Source organism: Camelus dromedarius, chromosome 2 (assembly GCF_036321535.1).
Source record: "Camelus dromedarius isolate mCamDro1 chromosome 2, mCamDro1.pat, whole genome shotgun sequence".
In the NCBI taxonomy this organism is placed as follows: Eukaryota; Metazoa; Chordata; class Mammalia; order Artiodactyla; family Camelidae; genus Camelus; species Camelus dromedarius.
The window spans coordinates 107,202,330-107,222,855 of record NC_087437.1 but is presented as its reverse complement, the minus strand read 5'-3'; the positions used below and the strand labels follow the sequence as shown (position 1 = coordinate 107,222,855).

The following is a 20,526-nucleotide window of genomic DNA, read 5'->3' as shown; positions in this document are numbered from 1 at the left end:
AATGTAGACTATGGCTATGTACTCAAGGGGTTTAATCAGTGTCATTAAAAAAAAATAACTGCTTCTGTTCATAATTTTGTCACATGTACATATTTCCATGGCAAAAGGCCAAATGCATTCAATGCAATTCAAGGATGACAAGGAGGGTTGATGGCCTCTAATGAGCAATTGATTACCAGTAAACAGAGCTCAAGAATCCACATTAAACTCTGTTCTGAGCAAGAGGGCCATTCCCATTAGCTGTGGCTCTTCATCTAAGCTCATTAATGAAGTAAAAAGTAAGAAGGGGAAGCAATTCTTGGGTTTTATTATTTGAAGATAGCAAACCCCAAATTTTGAAGATAAACATAAATCTCGATTTAAAAAAAAAAATCGGCATGTGCAGAAATAACCAACAGTGTCTAACAATTCACTTAAACCATGACCTGGTCTTTGGTCTTAAAGCTACTAAAATGTTTGGGGGTTAAAAATGAATTAAAACATGGATTGTACTATATAATTATCTCAAAGACTGATTGTTATGCAAAAGTGTGTTCCAATTTCAATTTTAAAAACTACTAATTTGTTCTCGACAGTTGCAATTTGAGATCCCACAGGATGACATATGAGGATGCACAGGACACTTTGGGAGGCTCGTATTGGTCTGGTGACTTGATTCACCAAGACTTCTTGGCTGAGATCTCCACTGTCTGAAGCTGTAATGACATGGTGGCCACAGTGCAATTCATCACAGCTGGGAGCTCAGAATATATGGAACACAATAAGGACCTGAAAATGTACTAGAGAGACCGTAGGGTATACCTTTTAAATATTCTTTACCATAGCAGGTCTTTTATGCAATGAAATAGAGAAGAGTTAGAAGAGTATGTTGATGTTGAGTAGGCGGCATTGGTTATGTAGTAATAATGTCTTGTGCTGGCTTCCTGGAGTCTGCTGAGGTCTTGCTAGCACACAGCATATTAAAGGTGTGTGAGGTCTGCATTGCATCTGCCTGTATGTCATCAGAAATCATCTCAGCTGTAAGCAAATGTTTATTGAGTTCATATCATGAGCCATAAGATATTGTGATAGCTGGGTAATAGCTGTAATGGAAAGAACACAGATTTCAAATAGTTAACAGTCACCTTTCATAGTAATTAATATTCTAAATTTTTTCTGCAATTTTTTTATTTACTTAAGGCTTACCAGGATAGTGTCATGTTTTTGGCTATAAATATACATACTTTCAATTGCTTTTCACTGCAAAAAGTAGTCAAAAACAAGAAATTCTAATGTTCATGAGTACTCAAGTAGTGTTTAAGAGAAAGTTTATCATTACAAATCTATCATGTCAAAAAATTTGGCATGTATTTTCTCTTTATGCTTCATAATTTAATATTGTCTTGTTGATTTCTCTTTCATCTCAACTGACAATTTGAACCATTTGTGAGGTGCGATAATGTTTCCCTTTGAAAATCTCTTCTTTTAGGGGAATGGAAAGGAATTTATTAGGGGTACGCTGCCATAGACGACAGTGGGCCACACAGTGTGAACCCTCATTTGAGAATCTCTTAAATGCTATGCAACTTCTCACCAGAAAAATGCATACACTCATTTATATTAATATTACACATATTTTCTGAGGATTGAGCAGGTTGAGAAACACTGCCTTCAATGCTACGGGAAAGAGCACATACATTTCTGAAGATACAGACTCTGAAATCACAACTTGATTTGGAAATGAAGAGATGACCTTTTGAGAAATTATCCTTATGGATTAAAATGGAATTTTCTATCCAAATTACTAATAAATTTACGTTCTGCCATAAATATGTAGTTGGGGTTTGCCCCTGGGATGGAAAATAAATTATTAAGCCCAGCTTCCGATAAATTTAGAATGAATTTAGGTCAGAATATTAAGGCTTTCCTAAGCATGACCCGCTGTGAAATTGATCATGGCCTAGCTATCTGCATAGACACCATACAGCTTGGTTAAGGCTGCGGCTGCTACTGCAATGGACAAGCTACAATCTTCTGACATCTTTTAAAGTGTAGTTGAGTCCAATCATCCTTTTTGTGCTTCTGGGCCCCAGAGAAGCTTGGAAGAGTCAATGCCGTTAGTTTGTCTTTGGAACATTTCCAGAGCTGAGCCGGTGACACCATACACATATCCCAGTGTTGACATCTGGGGAGAGCATGTGGCTCCACAAGGTGGCTCCTTCTGGATGGAAGTTGATTTTAATGATTTCTCTCTTTCTCCCGGGCAGGATTTATGTGGGCATCATTCATGTGACACCCTGGGAATGGCAGACGTCGGGACCATATGTTCTCCCGAGCGCAGCTGTGCTGTGATTGAAGATGATGGTCTCCACGCAGCTTTCACCGTGGCTCACGAAGTTGGTATGCGGTGCCCGTTCTCTTCCCTGGCCAAATCAAACACTTGTAACAGCTGCAATAGGAACCAGAAGACTTGGCAGTTAATCCCAGATTTCTCCTGGTTCAGATGTACCATTGGGGATTACATTTGTTTATATTTGCCCTTTTAGGGTTAACTAATAAGAGAGAAGGAAAGCGAAGTCAGGCACACATAGTCGATATTTCCTTTCCGACAGTGCCTTTAAAAGTTTAAGAGAAATTCGCTACTGCCACTGGCTTTGTAAGCATCCGTAAGTGACTCTTAGAATTTGTTACAGTTGGCTATGGCACGCAGAGATGTTTCTGTTAGCAGTTACTCCATTGACTCATCCAGGGGTAATCAGTTTACACAGAAATGCATCATGTTTTATTCCACTGTGAGTGAGAACAGTCTGCTCCTGTCAAAGGTAATCAGTAGCTTATGGGCAACATTCCTGTCTGGTTTTATAGCAAAGCAAGTGGAACAAAACCTCACAGTCATCGGGGTTTGTTTTAAAATGTCACTTCCCTGGTTTGTTTGTCATAAGAAACTCACCTAAATCCTAACACTAGTAATTTAGGACGGAGTTGATGGTTGAGAAACATCTCCTCAATTAGGAATATGTATTTCTTAACCATTGACCTAGTCTACTAGGTATGTAAGAAGTTTAGTACTTAGACACGTGAGAATTAGACGCATCCAGGTTCAGCTCTTTCTGAAGTGTCTTCTACCTGTGTCACGGTGGTCTTACTATTTAAACTCTCTAAGCTTCAGTTTTCATACCTGAAATATAAGAATGACAGTGTATATTTCATTGAGTTTTTAGGGGCCATGTGTAGGTTATAGTTATTATTTATATCCATATCCACGTCTGTTTTGGTTTTTAACTAGTTCATTTACTTTATATATTTTTTTAACTATAGTCAGTTTACAATGTTGTGTCAATTTCTCGTGTTCAGCACAATGCTTCAGTACTATAGAAACATACATATATTCATTTTTATATTCTTTTTCACCATAAGTTACTACAAGATATCAAATATGGTTCCCTGTTCTATACATTTACTTTTTAATATATCACCTTTTAGCATTATCTTTTGGGGGCAAAGTATGGTTTGATAATTATTGTACTTTTCTTTGCTATATTTGATTAAACAGATTTAGTTTTCTTCAGCCAAAATCATCATTTTTAAATAGAAATTAAAACTTTTTTTTTCCATATTCCTCATAAGCAGAGAAAGTTTCACAATGTGTTGATTTTGGGCTGCTATGTTTTCTTTGGGGACTTAAAATAACTTCACATCAAAAGTATAATTGCATAAGTCGGTGTATCAGAGCAGTAAAATAGAAATCAGTAGTTAAATTCCAATTCTCTTGTGTTAATCATGACCTTAGTTTTCTTAACTGACGCCCTTGGGCCATCTAAGCAGAAAAAACCACAAACATAACCACAAAACCACCAATAGCATCACTGATAATAATTCAGTTTAACCCTTTATTAATTGAGCACCTTTAGCTTCAAGATGGAGTCCCAGCTCTGTTTCCATGTCCTGTTTTATCAGAGGCAAGAGATTCAGATGCTCCATCTCCATATCTTCCCTAGTAGGTGGAATCAATGAGGCACAGCTCCCTGGTGGCTGCACTAGAAGACCTGGTGTGCCTGGAAATGTTTTTAAAACACAAACCCCATTCCGTGTGAACTTCAGGGTTGGCGTTGTGTCTTCACCTCTCTCTCACTCATGCCTGTTCAACTAACTGATAAAAATTCAGCCTAACTTTGATTCTTCATCAATGTTTATTAGATATCTATGTGTGTACAGGAATGAGTGGGAGAAACACAAGAATCCTCCAAGACAACATTCCACTTTTGCAGCAAAGCTAAGAATTAGTTCAAATACTCAAGAGCATTGTAATTACGTAGCTAGAGATGATTTTAAAAGTGTGCCAGTAGTTCATCAGCATTATTCAGAGTGGGAGAAGTCCCATAGGAAAAGTTCCCAGCCCTGGGCAGGCAGAGGCTGGTTCGTCTCAGACCAAGCAGAGGAATGATGAGGAAGAAGAGACAGAGAAGAATTGTGGCGTCAACTGTCCATATGATTATGAGCCCTAAATCCTGACCTTCTAAAGAAGAGATTACAGATTCCATGAAGGAAGAGCGATTTTCTTCCTTCAATCCTCTAGTGATTTATTTTCACACATTGACAGCATCTGGGAGCTTTCTTTGTAAGGGAACCACTGTGGCAGTAAATACAGCTTCTTTGAGGCTGCATTGACCCTGAGGGCAACTGGACTGGAATGAAGAATCTTCCAGCATTTCCCAGCCCTCCTGAGTTCCTAAACCAAGAGTTCACATAGGCAGACAAAGCAGTGAGAGAAGTCGGAAGTTGGATGCTGGTGAGAACAGAAGTTTTATTAAAACTATGTACAATATGAACTTTTCTTCATACTATGAGGATATTGGACATAGTTTTAAGAGAACAATGCAGGAGAAATGTCGGTTTCTATGCAGAAAAAAATCTAACCTAAATCTTTGATGTGTAACTACGCTGTGTGCCCTTTCGTTTCTTGGTTGGATCATTTCTATTTACTTCTTTAGAATTCTCTGTCAGTCATTCTCCAGTCAAACAGTGCCTACTTAATGTCCCTTTTTGCGTTACGTATGGCCTAATCTGAGAAGTTTAAGGTCCGGGGATAGGGGATATGGATTTAATTTCCCTTTCATAAAGGGATCTGGCTTTCGTTCACTTCATTTTCTAATTGTTTTATTATTCTTTAATTTCACTTCTTGCCTAAATATTGTGAACATGTGTTATAAAGTATGAGCTTTAAAAACTTTAGAGAAGATAACCTTACAAAATATTTCCCAATCATCTGTATGCGATTACAGAGCTTTGCCTCTGCAGGCAGTGGGATCTTGGGTAATACAGCTCGCTGTTCTGTTTCCAGCTCTTTATTTTTAGCTCCTTGCTTGAAACCATCAGCTCAAATTAACTCTGCTCTGGATTCTAATTCTACTCTGTTCTTCTTATGTAATTTCCTCCCTTCCCTTTTATTAGACATTTACTACTTTCCAGATTTGGAGGTTATATATTCAGGCTACATATGGTGATAAAATGACGTCGTGAAACCTCGATCTTGCTAGAGTGTTTTGAATTTGCTTGTCCCATTCCAAAATGAGCAACTTGCTTCATGCACACAGTATAAAGATGTTACTGTGTTCAATACATAAGTCGTGGAGAAAATTTCCAGACTATTCCCATGATTTTTCTACTTTATTTTTTCTGTAAGCAGTAAAAGGATATATTTGATGAAAAATAACACTTTCATCAGCCAACTTAAGGTTTCTCATAGGATGCCTCATTCCTGGCTTCCTCTTTCTATACACGGTGGTTTGAAATACAAAGTCATTAGAGTTGAATAAAAAGCTCTTCATCCCTTTACTCCCCTTTAACTTGTTCTTTTACTCCCTCCATTTAAAAATATCCCTACCCCGAGAATTTTCACGTAAGGTAGATAAAAGCAAGCCGGAAGCCCTTATCTTGCACCTTGACTGTCCATGATGTTAAAGTCATAATGAAGTGACTTAAACGAACAGTTCTGAAAAGGGACTCTTCGTGTGCCACATGGCAATGGGAACACATCTCCTTGCCTGCTCACTCTTTCCAAAGGAGAGCTAGATTTTGGAGATACGGAGTCAACTGATGCCAGGAAAGAGACTCTAATGAGTCTAGACTCTGCATAGGGGCGACAAATTGCCTGCCTTTTTGTTACGTTACATGTATGTCAACACTGCGTAAATTGTTAGGACGTTTAAGAAAGCTGTTTTAAACTATCAAGAACACAATCCCCATCCCTGGGCCTTGGGTTGAGGTAAGAACATGGTTATAGCCATTTTACAATCCAAATGTGAACCGTAGCAAGTTTCAAGTGAATGTAAGTTTACATTTGGAGTTTATACTTTTAACTTGTCGAACTTTTATTATCGGCTCGTAATAATAAAGATTTCACCTGCTGCCCACATGGTTCTTCAACATCATAATTTTATTCATGTCGGGCCAGCTTCTAACATGCTAGAGGGAACAATCTGATTTTATTTAGACTAATGGAATACATGATTTGCCAACATGCCGAAGCTTGGCTTTAGAGTAATTAGAAAATGTGCTAAGTGAATCTCCACCGTGAAAGATTCCAGAATGCCTCCTAAGCTAAAGTCAAAGCCAGGTTTTCAGCTGGAGGCTGAGGAAGTGGTCGAGACACAACAGTATGGCAGCCTGTGTTTTGCTGTGGTTACAGGGAGTTCTCTGGTTGTGCTGATCTACGTGTGACTGCCCCCACAGATGATTAGATTAAACAAGGCCATGTTTTGAAAAGCTGCAGAGGCCCACGAAACACCACAGACCAAAGGCAAGTGCACAGAATCAGATGTCAGGACTGGCTGTGAGATGTGAGGTAAAAGGAAACTCGGATTCAACTGGGTATTTACCTCCAAACCCATAGCTTTAATCAACATAAACCAAACATCTTTTTTTTTTCCTCCAGTTTGGAGCTATGCCACATTCTGGCTTTCTTGGCCCCCAGATGAAAGGCGTTTGCTACATGTCCAGTGGCAGCATTGAGAGATTTGGTGTTTTAGCATCAGTTTGTTTGTTTGTTTTTAAATCAAATCCCAATTTTATTTCTCTAGGGGAGGCCTATAGGTTTTTCTGCCACACGTATAGAAACTCAACAGGTTGAAGATGGCATAAAATAAATATATCACACACTCAATGTGTGATGTTTTTTCCTCTTATGATTAGAAAATTTTCCCTTCTCTCCCAAATCAAGAGTCTCTAATAATATCACAATTTATCAAAAACCACTGAAGACTAGATACTCGTAAGTCAAGTTATAACAAATCCAAGTTTTCAGTGAGAACAATAAAGTCAGCTAACAATCACTGCCCATTTATATTTGTTAAGCATGTATTCTAAGCACTTTGCATCTTTTATATTCTTTAAGCTTCACAAAATCCCAGGAGCTAAGTACTTTAAATGAGTCATCCAAGAGAGGAGGACACTGCCATGCAGAGAAGTTTCTAAACTAATCTAAGGTCAAAAACTAGCATACTGCTTGGGTATAACTGGAACCCAATTCATCTGACTCCATTGCCCAAGATTTGGGTATTATCCTATAATGACTTGACAGTGTTCATTTTGAAGGAGATAATCCTGAATTTGATTCACAAAGATATTGACTCAACTATTTATAAGGTGAAAAAAATGTGTTCTCTTCCTTCCAAATTACATCATTGATGTAAAGTTTTGCTTTTATGTTTAATGTTTTGAAATGAGGGTTTAAGAGTTTTCTCACTTCTACATAAGGACTTGTGTTTGAATAGACGTGTACCATCCAATTGTTAAGAGTTCCTGGTCCACTTCATCGAGGATTCTAGATTCTGATCCCATGTGAGCGTTTGACTCCCTTTTCAACCCCTGGCAAGACCTTCCTGCCCCCTTAATAATCCCAGCTGGAAAATTAGGTAAAATAAAAACATGACCTCATTAAGAAACAGATGTTTCATCTGAGCTGGGCTTTCTTAAGTAAACACATTACAGAGCTTCTTGTGACATTTTTTAAGGATGTGGTGCTATGTCCCCTTGACCATTGGTCAGTTTGGGGTCAGGAGACAAGAACTTGTAATTCTGTTTAATTTACAGACCAAAGTCTAGAAAAACAACCAAATTTACTTCCTGAGGTTAATGTTATAAGTCAGCCCTAGCTGTAATACCTGAAGCTGAGTAAGAAGCTGAACCAACGTTTTCCTCTAAAGTATTGTGCCTTTGCTCGGGGGGCACATTGTCTCAGATTTTCTAACACCAGGTTCACATGTGAATTGAAGGAGGCGAGACGCTTTTTGAATCCACATTGTGAATATCAAAGGTGAAATGTATTTAATGAAACTTCACCCGCTTGCTAATTGAAAAAGATGATTACTGTACTAGAAAAATTATCAGGTGACTAACTGTCTGCTATTTCTGAACTAACAACATGACTCAGACGCTTCCCCTGCAGACTTTTCTGTGACATAATTTACCATGAAATTCATTTCCTTAGCACAATTCAGATAACTCCTTCCTGGTGTTGCTTTGTGTGATGGGCACTCCTTAGCAGGACTGCCGTATTTATGACATGGTTTAGTATTTATTAAGAAGACATCAGTATTTTCTACAGACACACTTATAATTTACACCTTGATTTTTACTAATGATTTCGAACAAACAAGTTATAAGTTCTGGGGTCTGCATCACTTGAGGAAAATACTAGATTAGAGCCCTGCGTTACTCTGTACATTTCCCTCTGACTTCAGTTGTGCCTCTTTTTTTTTATTAATTTAGTAGATAAATACAAGTGCTGTTAACAAGTGCACCCTCTTCACAACTGTGTTGGGTCCTTAACTGTGTGAGGTGAGAAGTATTTTAGCTGAGAAGTATTTTGCTGAGAATTATTTTCCAATTACAGAAAGATGCACAAAGAAAGGTAGCATTGTAAATAAGATTGCTTAACGTAGCTAAAGCATACAAACCTCTCTTCTGTCTTTCGCATGCCTCCCGATTGCAAATGGTTCCAAATACAAAAGCTAATTCTTCCTTAAAGCCAGACTTTGGCATCTCTGCTTTAAACCCTGACCTTGAACCCTGGTTCCCTGTATCTGTATCTCCCTTATCCTATCACTAGAAGTTTTCCCGTCCTGTTTCACTCAGGGAGCTTGGCTGAACTTCCTCAGATCTCTTCATTTACCCTTCACAGTTGCCTTGACTCCTCTTCACCCTTTTCCTATGCGTGGACTTGAGAAAGAAATATCTCTCGGGAGGAGGGTATAGCTCAGTGGTAGAGTGCATGCTTAGCATGCTTGAGGTCCTGGGTTCAATTCTCAGTACCTCCATTGAAAAAAAAAATTAAATAAGTAAATAAACCTAATTAGCCCCCTCCACCCCCCCCTGAAAACAAACAAACAAAAAAGAAATCTCTGAGTGCCTTCCTCCGTGGGGTTTTGGATTCAGTCACTCTGACTCCTTCAAAACCTCACCCCTCAACTGACTGTTTTTCATTGCTCTAAAAACTCATCATAAAATACATTTTGATGAAAACAACAATACATTATTTTAGGAATTGTCAACATTTTCTCCAATGCTGTTTTTTATTCTCTGGGGCACGTGTGTTTAACCCCCCACTGCACTAACCCTGCCAGAGTCTGTTTGTGGGAGAAACGCACCATCTCCCATCCACACCTGTAGTTTTAAACATCTCCATGGGTGACTTAGGAACAGACTCTCACTGGTAAAAGGACAAGGTCCTAGGCGATCAGCGACATCATGATAAATTCTGATTCAACCCTTCACAACATGAAATGTATTGTTGTTTTCTGTGACGTTATATTTGACATTTCCTAGATGCTAGATTTTTCTCTGCTCATAAGCTTTTAGTATTATAGCAAGTTGTCTCTAATGTGAGTGTCCCTTTGAAATAGTTTTTGCTTTTAGATGTGTCTTGCCATGTCAAGGCTCAGAGATATGGGCAGATTTCAGCACCATGACTGAGGGATCACATTTGAAAAATCTCACCTCTTCGGCTGTTCACAGCCTTTAGTATGCCTGTCACGTCTCTCCTGAAGAGCTTCCAAACATCCCTCACATGGCTTTTCCATTTCAATTCCTCTCCAGCCCCTGCAGGGAAATCACACAGGTCCCTCGCTGTGCCTGGTTCCAGCTACTGTGGAAGTGGCTGCCAGTTTCTCTGGGCCCTGAAATGTTCCTCAGTGGCCATGACTCTCATTGTCCTTGAGAGGGCACACCTCTCCCAGCCAGCTGCCAGACTTTCTTCATGGAGGACAGAGCATTCATCTTCCCTCCAAAGAGTCCGTCTCTCTTAAGGGACTCTCAAGCAGTCCCTTTCTGACCGACTCTTGGAGGTTCTTCCAAAATTCACATCACCTTTCAGCTCTTGCTAATGTGGAACTAAGATTTGTTCAGGCCCAGAATGGCAATCTTATGGCCATCTAAGAATTTCTTATGTGTCTTTAGTGGCAAGTAAGATATATTGATAAATTAGTGATTTAGGGGCCAAAGGACATGCCAAAAGAATCATAAAATAGACCGAAATATTTTAAAATAAATTGTCTTTGCTTGCAGTATTGATATTTAACATGATAGACTCTACCTTTCTGTATAAAAGAAAAAAAAAATGAGATACTTGCTTAGATCCCTGAAAGAGAATTTAGTGTTTACCACATGGCTTGTATTTTATATCAGAAATCTAAAATTTAGCCTCCAAATGAAGTGAAACTCCCTGGGTACAATCATAAAAATGCATATGAAAAACACTGTTTATTTAGATACACTTGGGGGAAAAAAAAAAAAAGACTGTTACTCCATTAAATAAACATGAATATCTTATGACATAGAAGGCAAAAATCACAAGTCTTTTAAATAGAAAATCTGGATTCATGTTGCAGAGGTCCCCTTAGGCCACGTTCCCTCTGTCTTCTATGCCAAGGTGGGGAAGAAAACTCAAGTGTGTAATTTCCACACAAATCCCACAGTCAGCTGATCAAGATTTTACCTTCTCAACAAGTGTTTGATGTACTGAGTAACTTTAAGCAGTTTTGACTAGGACGTGAATGAAAGGGTCTATTTTTCTGTGAGCTGTGGATGCCATGAAAATCTCAGCATACCACCCAAAAATTGGAGGATCCCCTGCCAGTCTTCTTTGGCATGTGATATGGGAGCTACTTTACAAACTATCATGCACATTTATGGTCCTGACCAAATAAAGTGTGAGTGGTGGCGGGAGGGTTTCCCACAACTTGCTAGCCTTGTAAATGCTCTTGAAGTAAATAACTGCATAAATAACCTGAAAATGTGGAGCCTTAAAAGGTCACCGAGCCCTGGCCACTGAATTTCGGCCACAGCAGCAACCAGCTGCTCAGTGAACAATTTTGTTACAAGGTGTTAGTGATTTAACAAGTTGGCCAAAAGCAGTTGGAATTTAGCATACAAAATTTCATCTCTGTTTGGGTTTTACTGTTGTACACTGGATTTTTTTCTTGGTGGAGTGGCCAAAGCTCCTGCCTTTGGCATTCAGGAACCCAGGGGGCATAGAGTCATCATTTTTCTGTAGTATTTCCCTCATACAGTTTTGGTGGTTTGTGTATAATTCTATAAAGCTTTGCAAAAAAAAAAAAAAAACACACTACTAGAATGACTTGGCTACTTTTTAGAGTCTCTACAAACTGATGTCCTGGATTTTTTTTTTTTAACAGCATTTTTAATATATTGGAGGCTGCATTATCTCCTTAGACTATGTGCAAATGAATCTTATGTAATTAAAACAAATTAGTCAGATTATAAGAATGGGGTTGAGTATTCTGTGAAATAATACCTGGCTTGCTAGAATGGAAACAGCTGTGATGGGTCGCATGTTGAGTAGTCTTAAGAACAAACACCACCCGCCGAGTGGTTTTGGACCATCACTTACCTTCCCATATTTGTTCTCCCTGCAAGCACTAGCACACTAGCTTTGTGTCCTTGACATCTCTTAAGTGTAAATGGGTATGTCTCCAAAATATACCTGTGGAACTAGTAAACATTCACAGCTCACTAAATAACTAAAAGAAATGAAAGAGTGAATGAAACAAGCTTACATTTGCATGGAACCAGAAAGTTACTAATTTCACTTCTTTCTTTTCCTCCCCTGGCCATCTCTTAGATGACTACCTATTTACTTAGCCAAGAAAGTGGAAGTCACTGACATTCAAAAACCATTTATTCAGTGTTTGTAACTCACAGAACACTGAGTTAAATACAGGCTTTTCATACAGTGAGGGGGGGGAGATGCTCTCTGATCTCATGGGGCTTATGGTTGATCAGAGAAGATGGAAAATTAGACAAGCTTTCAAAATAATATGTAGTGAGGGCTATGACATAATCCCACAGTTGCCTTGCAGATTCTAGATTCTAAATAAGGCCGGTTTGTATGTATCTTTGAGCATGTGTGATCCAGATGGATTATGGGAACATCCACTCCAGTGTAATTTTTCGGTTTTCCTCTAAATGTTCACCAGAAGTGACTGCCCTAATTCCATGCGGCTTTAATTTCCCTGGGGGCCCAGTCACTGTGTGAAAATGCAGTTAAAATGAACTCATGTACGATTGGGAGTTAAAAAGCCAAGGGCTAGTATAACTGCCACGGAAAAGGAGAAATGCAGACTCCCTCATTATTTGTTCTTCATATATTCTCTCCCTTAGGACATCTCCTTGGCCTCTCCCATGATGATTCCAAATTCTGTGAAGAGAACTTCGGGACCACAGAAGATAAGCGCTTAATGTCTTCCATCCTGACCAGCATCGACGCATCCAAGCCCTGGTCCAAATGCACATCTGCCACCATCACGGAATTCCTGGATGATGGCCATGGTAGGTAAAGTTCAGGACAGCATAGGCTCAGAAACAAAACTTGGAATTATTACAAGTTACACTTTATTATCTCCTCATGACATCCACCTGGCCCTCTAAGACAGTAGTTACTTGGATAGTATCAGAAGAAGGATAAGAGACTGTCTGTGGGTGTGCAATGCCAACACCCTTGGTGGCATCATAGCAATGGTATTTTTGCTTTTGAATCGCAAAGTTCAAAAGAGAAGCAGTGTGGGAGACCACACAGAATGCCTCGCTAGTGCCCTGAAAGCCTGGCTTTTATTCCCCCTTTCACCACGAGCTTCCTGTGAGAACGCTGGCACGTATCTTGCTTCTCTGCTATTAATGTGACTCTCAGAATTATTTGTTACATGCCTATTATAGGGGTGTGGTTAAAATGTAGGTGACAGTTCTGTCGGATTCTCTTTATGGCAACATAAAACCAGGAGAGGAAGCTCTTTAGATTTGCATTCACTAAAAGATTTGGTTTCATCCTGACAGCAGGTTTTCCTGAAAGCGGAGTCAAAACTGCAGAACAAAAATAGAAAATCAATCTGAATGGTGAGAAAACAGTTTAAGAACTTCAAAAGAAAATCTTTGGCTTCACTCTTTAAATACAGTTCAGGAGCATAGCGTACTTTATTAAGTTCTGTAAATCCAGGATTAGTGCTGTAAATTATATAAAAATACTGAGGAAGTCACAGTTTTTAGAAATAATAAATTCTGACCTTTAAGCAATCTTTGAAACAAGCTCTTGCTAATTTCCTAGCATTCTTTATTACCTTAAAATACTAGAAACACAGGAGAATAGTTGCATTAGGGTTGGAAGAGATCTTTGGAGACCACAGAGTTCAAGTTTCTCGTATTACAGAAGAGGACATATTCTCATGTCTTTTTTTCTTCCTCTTAAAATTTACCTCTTTAAAATTGGTGGTTGAATACGAAATTCTTGATCACGATAATCGTTCACAAAATTAGCACATGATGTACAATTCAAAGTCGGATAAAGAAAATCTGTGATAACTGTTTTTTTCCTAGTTCCACAAAGTTTAAAGCTTAATTTTTTTGTAATTTCTTAGTAAGTTGGCCACCTTGAACTTTGGGTACATAATTACAAAACAATTGATAAATTCAATTCTTTTCAGACAAAAAGAAATTTTACCATGCAGTTCTTTGGCATCTGGTAGCCAAAATATTCACTAACTCATTTTTGCTATGTTAATGGTGAACTGATAATGCTAATTTAGCTACTTGGGGCTGCTTAAATTTCTATTTCCTATTCCTGAAAACAGTCCACACCCAGCTTGCTTTAAAATTTCCCTCAATACAAAATAAATGTTCTCTGTTTGTTGAAAGGATGGCCGAATATCTCAAAGATTTAGAAACAATATCAAGAATTGATGTATGAGGTTTTTCTATTCTACTACTAATAAAATGGTAATTTTCTGTTTTGCTCAGTTTAAAATGCTGATTAAAATGCTGATAAAGTCCTGAAATGAATGTTCACCTAATTACCCGCCTATCTACATGGGTCAAATCCCTGTTTAAGAAGCTTCCTCTTGGGTGGAATCTTAGTTTCCACTCTTAATATTACGTTCACTGTTTTTTCCCCCCAGGTTTTCTGAAAATGGAGTAACATTAATATTTTATTTCCAAATCACACATACACATTCCAAAAGGTTGAGCTAAACTCTGAATCTCTAAATGAACGAATTTAGTTGCTAAGGCAGCAAATACTTATGGCTAAAATGGGACCAACTTTTTTTTTCCCCATATAAGTATTAGGTCAGCTAATTACAATGCTGTGCAGAATTCTGTTCCTTATTGCCATCATTCTGGAATGATTCATTTATTTCATGTTTGTGGAATTCACGATTTTACTTTCCATGCAGTAAATAAGCTCCCAATATTGTTTTCACTTTTTAAACATTATTTCTGTATTTAAAAGAGTCTACACTCAGATTTTTAAAAATTTTCCAGCAAGTTTTCTGTGTCTATTCTAAGTGATTTTGTGGTAGATGGCAACCAAGCCTATACTTTTACTAGAAATAGATCTTACTCATTTGCACGGATGAAATCTTATCTGAATTCCCCGTCTGCATGATAAATAAATCAATAAATTCAGTTACCAACGCTTGTTGGACAGGAAATGCTCATCATTAATTAACTAATTAATTGTATCAAACCTAGACTCTCTCACTTTTGAATGTGTTGGTTAGACAGTCTTGTGTTTTAACCACACCACCACCCTTACCCCCCAGATTTGATTTTATCAGTAGCCTGTAGTGAATGAATTTCAGAATGATGAGAATCCAAGGCAGGCACAGTGGCCATGATACAGTGGCAAAGCTCAGCCGTACTCATTTCAGAAGAGCAGGCATAGACACAGAGCCAAAGGAGCAATAAATACTCCCTGTAGGGGGCTGTCATTTAAACTCGAACTTACATAATTTAATAATTTTTAGATTGCAACCCAAAACAGACTTAAGTCAGTTTAAGTAAAAGTGTGGTGATGGGAACTAGTTGACGTGACTTTGAGAACGGTGGAGGTTCTCACATTGCAACCTCCGAGCTTAGGAGAGAACCAAAGGGAAATCAAAGCCCAAGATGATGGGAAAGCAAACAAACATACGTCTTTGTTCGAAGGTCAGCCTGATGTCATGAAACCGTGTCATCAAACCTTTTCATTTTTACTCACCCTTTCGAGCAGAGCCCATGCATTCACATTTAGTAGAAATAGTTCTGCTCTTTTTCTGTTCGAATTTTCTAGGCCCCTCACAATTTAGAGCAATAAAATGGTCATTTTGGTGGGTAGGGCACTTCAGAAAGGTAAGCTGAGAGCAAGAAGTAAACTGACTTGACAGTGAGAGAGAAACCAGAACAGCTGGAAAATGTTAGCCCTAAAACAGTAAAAGCACAGTGGTCTGGCCCCATTTCCCAGAAGGTCAAAAACTCTCTCCCACCATCACAGTCCCTCAAGGAACCTCTCTCTTTCAGCATGATACAATACTCAGAAAACTGATACTCAGTTCAACTGATACTCAGAAAAAAAAGTGATTTTCAGTTATTTAGGAAGATTAAATTCTGACACGCCCATAAAAGGCAAAAAAGCCATTGCTGTTTTTAAGCAGATAGTCTCACAAAATTTATACAATATTTAGGTCGTTCTTAAAGAATACCTTGCCTAGAAAATCTTTGTATGGAATAGCTCGTCGGTGGCCTTCCCACCTCCAGCAGTGCTGGAGAAATGTGACCTTAGGGTACAATTACATTCAAGTCATTGGATTTGTTTTTTACATTATTAGCCATAAGTAGCTGGACATTGTAGCCCTTTATCACTGCCAAATTTAAATTTATTAATCTTGAGTGTTTCCTGATTTAGGTCCAACAAGAAGTAGGCAACACTTAGGTTATGGTGGAAAAGTCAATGTGCACACTCGAAAATCACTGTGCCTGCAGATTTGTGATGCAGAAAGGAAAAAGCCAGGTCTCACAGGGAATTCTCTCCCACCCCAGCCTGGCCAAGATACTTGTAGACTTTCTGCAGTGTTTCTACAAGTTAGCTCTAGGCAAGCTGGCCGGGAGGATGATCCCCCAAAATAAAGGTAAGCGCTTGGCAGAGAAACTGCTCAGCAAAAGCAGGTTATTAAATTTCCTTTCTCAAATGCTTCATAACCTTGAAGCCAAAAACAACAGATGTGTCCCCTGGATCCCAAGTCCTCAGCACCGGTTGATAAGAAAGGCCACTACCTACGTAGACACAGCTCAAGAACACCCAAGACACGGGCTGCAAAGGAAAATCTACAGACAGCTGTGAAAAATTAACAGGTAGCATATTTAAAGAACTAAGTTTACAGCCACTTGCTAAACACAGAACTTTGGAGATAAAATGGTATTAGAAAACCAAGTCTCTGAATCCTTGGTAAGTGTAGACAAGAGAGCTAGTGATATGACCTTAAGGTCCAGTTTTCAAGGTCATACTCATAAAATTCAAAGCTCCTTGTGGAGTGTCTTGATTTTTACAATAAATAGGTTCTTTAACAGAGTCTGTCAGTAAGATGTATATTTGAAGTCCACGGTGACCTGTATGTTAAAAAACTATGCTTTATCTTTTAACACAGAGAATTTTTAACCTAATTTCCTTGGCATGACACCTGCTAAACTGTACCGATCTTCTAACCATTTCACAAAGAAATGCCTTGAATTACTTTGGTCGGCAGCAGTCGTCATGGCCCGAGTTAGTTCATCCATCCCTGAGCCCATAAGGCATCAGTGTCCCTTCTAATGTTAGACGTTCAAATAAAGACCTAAAAGGAGAATCGCAGGGCCAGAGAGGTGGCAGGAGGAAGTAAAAGAAGAGACTCTGCCGTGTTGTGAGGCTTCTTGGAACGAGTTTCATTAGGAATATTAACTGATATCTCCTGAGCCGTGGCTATTTGGGCCAATGCTTAATTTCATTCCTGTGTATTGAAAAGGAAGAGGAAACAGAAGTAACTATGGTGCTAGAAATGGGAGGGGAGGCGGAATGAAATGAATAAAGAACAACCAACTTTAATCCGATAATTTTCTTTAATCATTAATATGAAGGCAAACAGGGCTAGAAGTCAGATATGAAAAACCAAAGATTTTTCTGCTCCATTTCCTGGAGGCAGGGCTTACTGTCCATCACCCCTTAGTGTACTTTTGGCCATGGAGAGACTACCACATTCTTTCTTTATTTGTCCATCACAAATCCCTGGGCCTTACTTTTTAAAAGTAATTTTTCACCTTACTTATAGCATTTATCTTAATTTAACATGGGTGGTATAAACAAACAGGTGATGTGCACACATTTCTATTGTCTTTCTTTTGGAAACTCTCCATCTATGTACACAAAATGCTGAACAAAAGGAAAGAGGAAGGAAAGTGGGGAAAGAGAAAGAGAGAGGAAATGGAAAAGAACTCGGCAATTGTGTGGACCAGGGCAAACAGACAAAATGTCGGCAGTGAGGCCTAGATAGGAGTTCAGGCTGAGATAAATTTAAAAATACGTGAGTAGATGTTAAGAAATGGTTGAGAGTAAAAGGAAACAGATTAGGAAAGTGAACGAAAGATTAGATGCTTTTAGAGGTCAATATAAATGGTGCTAAAAGATTGATCAATTTCTTCTCTCACCCTCCTCCCCAAATTGTACACCTTTTTTTTTCGTAGATGGACAATGTTCATCCAACCCACTATTACTTAGATCTTAACTATTTCATATCATGAGATTCAGAATCAGGATCTATACTGGGTTTTGTTGTTGCTGCTCCCTGGCACAAATCTGCCACTGGGTAGCGATCTCTGTACCTATTTTATTGCAAAAGGACATAATTCAACACAGAGATGAAATCGGCAGACTGTCTATTTCAGGGTTCACTGAAACTAATGCAGCAACAAACCTTAATGTTGAGAACACTGAAGTGAAAAATCAATGGCAAATCTGAAAGAAATAATTTTACTTTCAGTGATAAAAGATCGTCTCCAGATAACCTCTGAGGGAAAACCATAGCACTGAGATAACTTTTTTTTTTAAATAGAGAAGCAAATGTGGTATTCATGTTTAAAACATACTTTGGTGTTGAGCTCTGTAAAGAGATGCCACATCTTGAAGTCTCCTTGTTGTAGGCTGATTGCAAATTGCATTACACCTTTCTTTTCCCTCATCATCGGCCAGTAAGGCAGAAAGAATCCCGGTGACCACATGTCCAGGGACAGACGGTGAGTGATTTGAGCTGGAGATGATCAAGGTAGACCCAGGCTGCGTGCACCCACACACGTTAAAGACTTCAGCTAATATTTAGTTACACAGTTTCACAGTCTGTGCTTTTCAGTAAAATTTAAAAAAAAAAAAAAGTTTCTTAAAACAGCACTTTTGAAGAACTGGAAAGCGTTCTTGCTGCCTCAGAGATTTGTTGACAGTTTTCTACCATCAGCAGATCTGCTAAGCGTTCCCTGGTTTATACAAGGTTCTTTTTTTATGGAGCAAGGAAGATAATGCTTTTCCTGGAGTTCTGAAGTGCCTCATCTCGTTTTATCTTCTAAACAAAGCTTAGTGAGCTTTCACTGTCATTCCTTCCTATTGCCTTGGTGTTGATGCTTTTCTTTTTACTTGATGTTTTTCTCCCAAAGTTCTCTTTGGCCGGATACTTATTTTTAATGCTTTTTCTGGCTGGCCTTAAGAAGCTTTACCTCTTCAAACGTTCTGGCTAAGAAGTTAAATAGAAACTTTTGCTCTTTATTCATTTTCATAGAATGCCTCCATCACAGATTGACAAATTTTAAGGCATTCATTTTGAAGAAACTTGAGTGTCGTTTTAAAAACATTTGCAGCAGGCTGTGCTGACTTAAAATGTGCTGCATATTCCATGTCTCAGTGGAAAATAGGATTTAAATATGCTTTTTGTTTGTTGAATAAAAAGAATAACTTGAATACATCTGAAATGTTGTTAAATATGGGAGTAGTCCCAACTAGGATTGTTTTGTGTATTTCTGGGTTCCCCTTATATCTCTGTGAGCTGATTTTACCCTTACAGTGTCACAGTGAGGAGAGAAACATTTCACAGATCTTGAAAATAAATTAGGGAGCAGTTAACTAACTTGGCCAAGCACTCAGCCATTTAGTGTTCTGCCAGAATTAGACTTTAGACCGGGTGTTTCTACCATGAGGCAAGCTATCTACCACTTAAAGGATCCTTCTACGTGCCTGCGCTGGAGCAATAAAATAAGAAATCTATCCACGTTGCTAGGCAGAGGCAGGATGGTATAAGATGAGGAGGGGAGGCTCTGAGTGGAAAACCCTGACAGCCATGTGACTGACCTTGGGTAAGTGGTTCATCTTTATGTGCCTCAGTTTCTGAATCTAGAAACTAAAGAAAATAATAGAATTCACTTCATAGAGTTCTCATGAAGATTGAATAAGCTAATACATTTAAAGACCTGAAGGTAGTGTAAGTGTGTAACAAATATTAGTTATTTTTAGCATCGTTCATAATCAGCGTGTCAATTGTAAAATCAAATAAACAGAAAAATACAGGAACTGATGGGCAAAAAGCAAGCTCCCCTATGAAGAGAGAAAATTAATGGCGTTAACTCACTGGATAGGGACTCTTAAGGAAGCGTTTTGGGAGCACCTACTTGTTTGGGGCAGACCCACTCCAAGGACCCAGCACGTACCAGTTAAATTCAACAACTGACACAAAGGGAAGAAAAAGGAAGAGATGAGTAAAAAAAAAAAAAAAAAGGGCCTGATCCCAAGTTTTCAGAGGTGCTTTCTCCCACTGCTCCTTTATTCTGTGATGCTTGAAAGCTCTTTATTAAAATTCTTTCAGTCTAGGAGAAAGACTTCATCTAGTTTATTGGGAGTCCTTGAGAGGTAGAGCTGGATCATTTTTCTATATTCCCAAAATCTAGTACCTTTGCTAGAACATTGTAGGTGCTCAGCACATGCTTGTTGAATGAATGCAAGGATGAACGAGTCATCGCCTTGTTTATTTTTTACAGAATTAATGAAAAGATGACATGGAAGGGTTCATGAAAAGGCAGTAAGATGGGGCAATGGGAAGTAGAGAACGGGGTATAGAAAGAGTGCAAGGACTCAAAGTTGTATACACTTTATTATTATTATTAATTATTATTTATTATTATATTCACTATCTCATTTTCTCTATGCCCAGCCCAATT

The 20,526-nt window shown here is 38.6% G+C and overlaps 1 protein-coding gene across 1 annotated transcript in view; it reads left to right on the top strand.

Moving 5' to 3' along the window:
* Nucleotides 1–20,526, top strand: part of ADAMTS5 (ADAM metallopeptidase with thrombospondin type 1 motif 5) — a 48,556-nt gene that overhangs the window by 10,321 nt on the left and 17,709 nt on the right. The window contains exons 2-3 of the mRNA XM_010977387.3: nucleotides 2,247–2,379; nucleotides 12,658–12,825. Coding sequence (XP_010975689.2) covers nucleotides 2,247–2,379; nucleotides 12,658–12,825 — 301 coding nt within the window. The remainder of the gene's footprint in view (nucleotides 1–2,246; nucleotides 2,380–12,657; nucleotides 12,826–20,526) is intronic.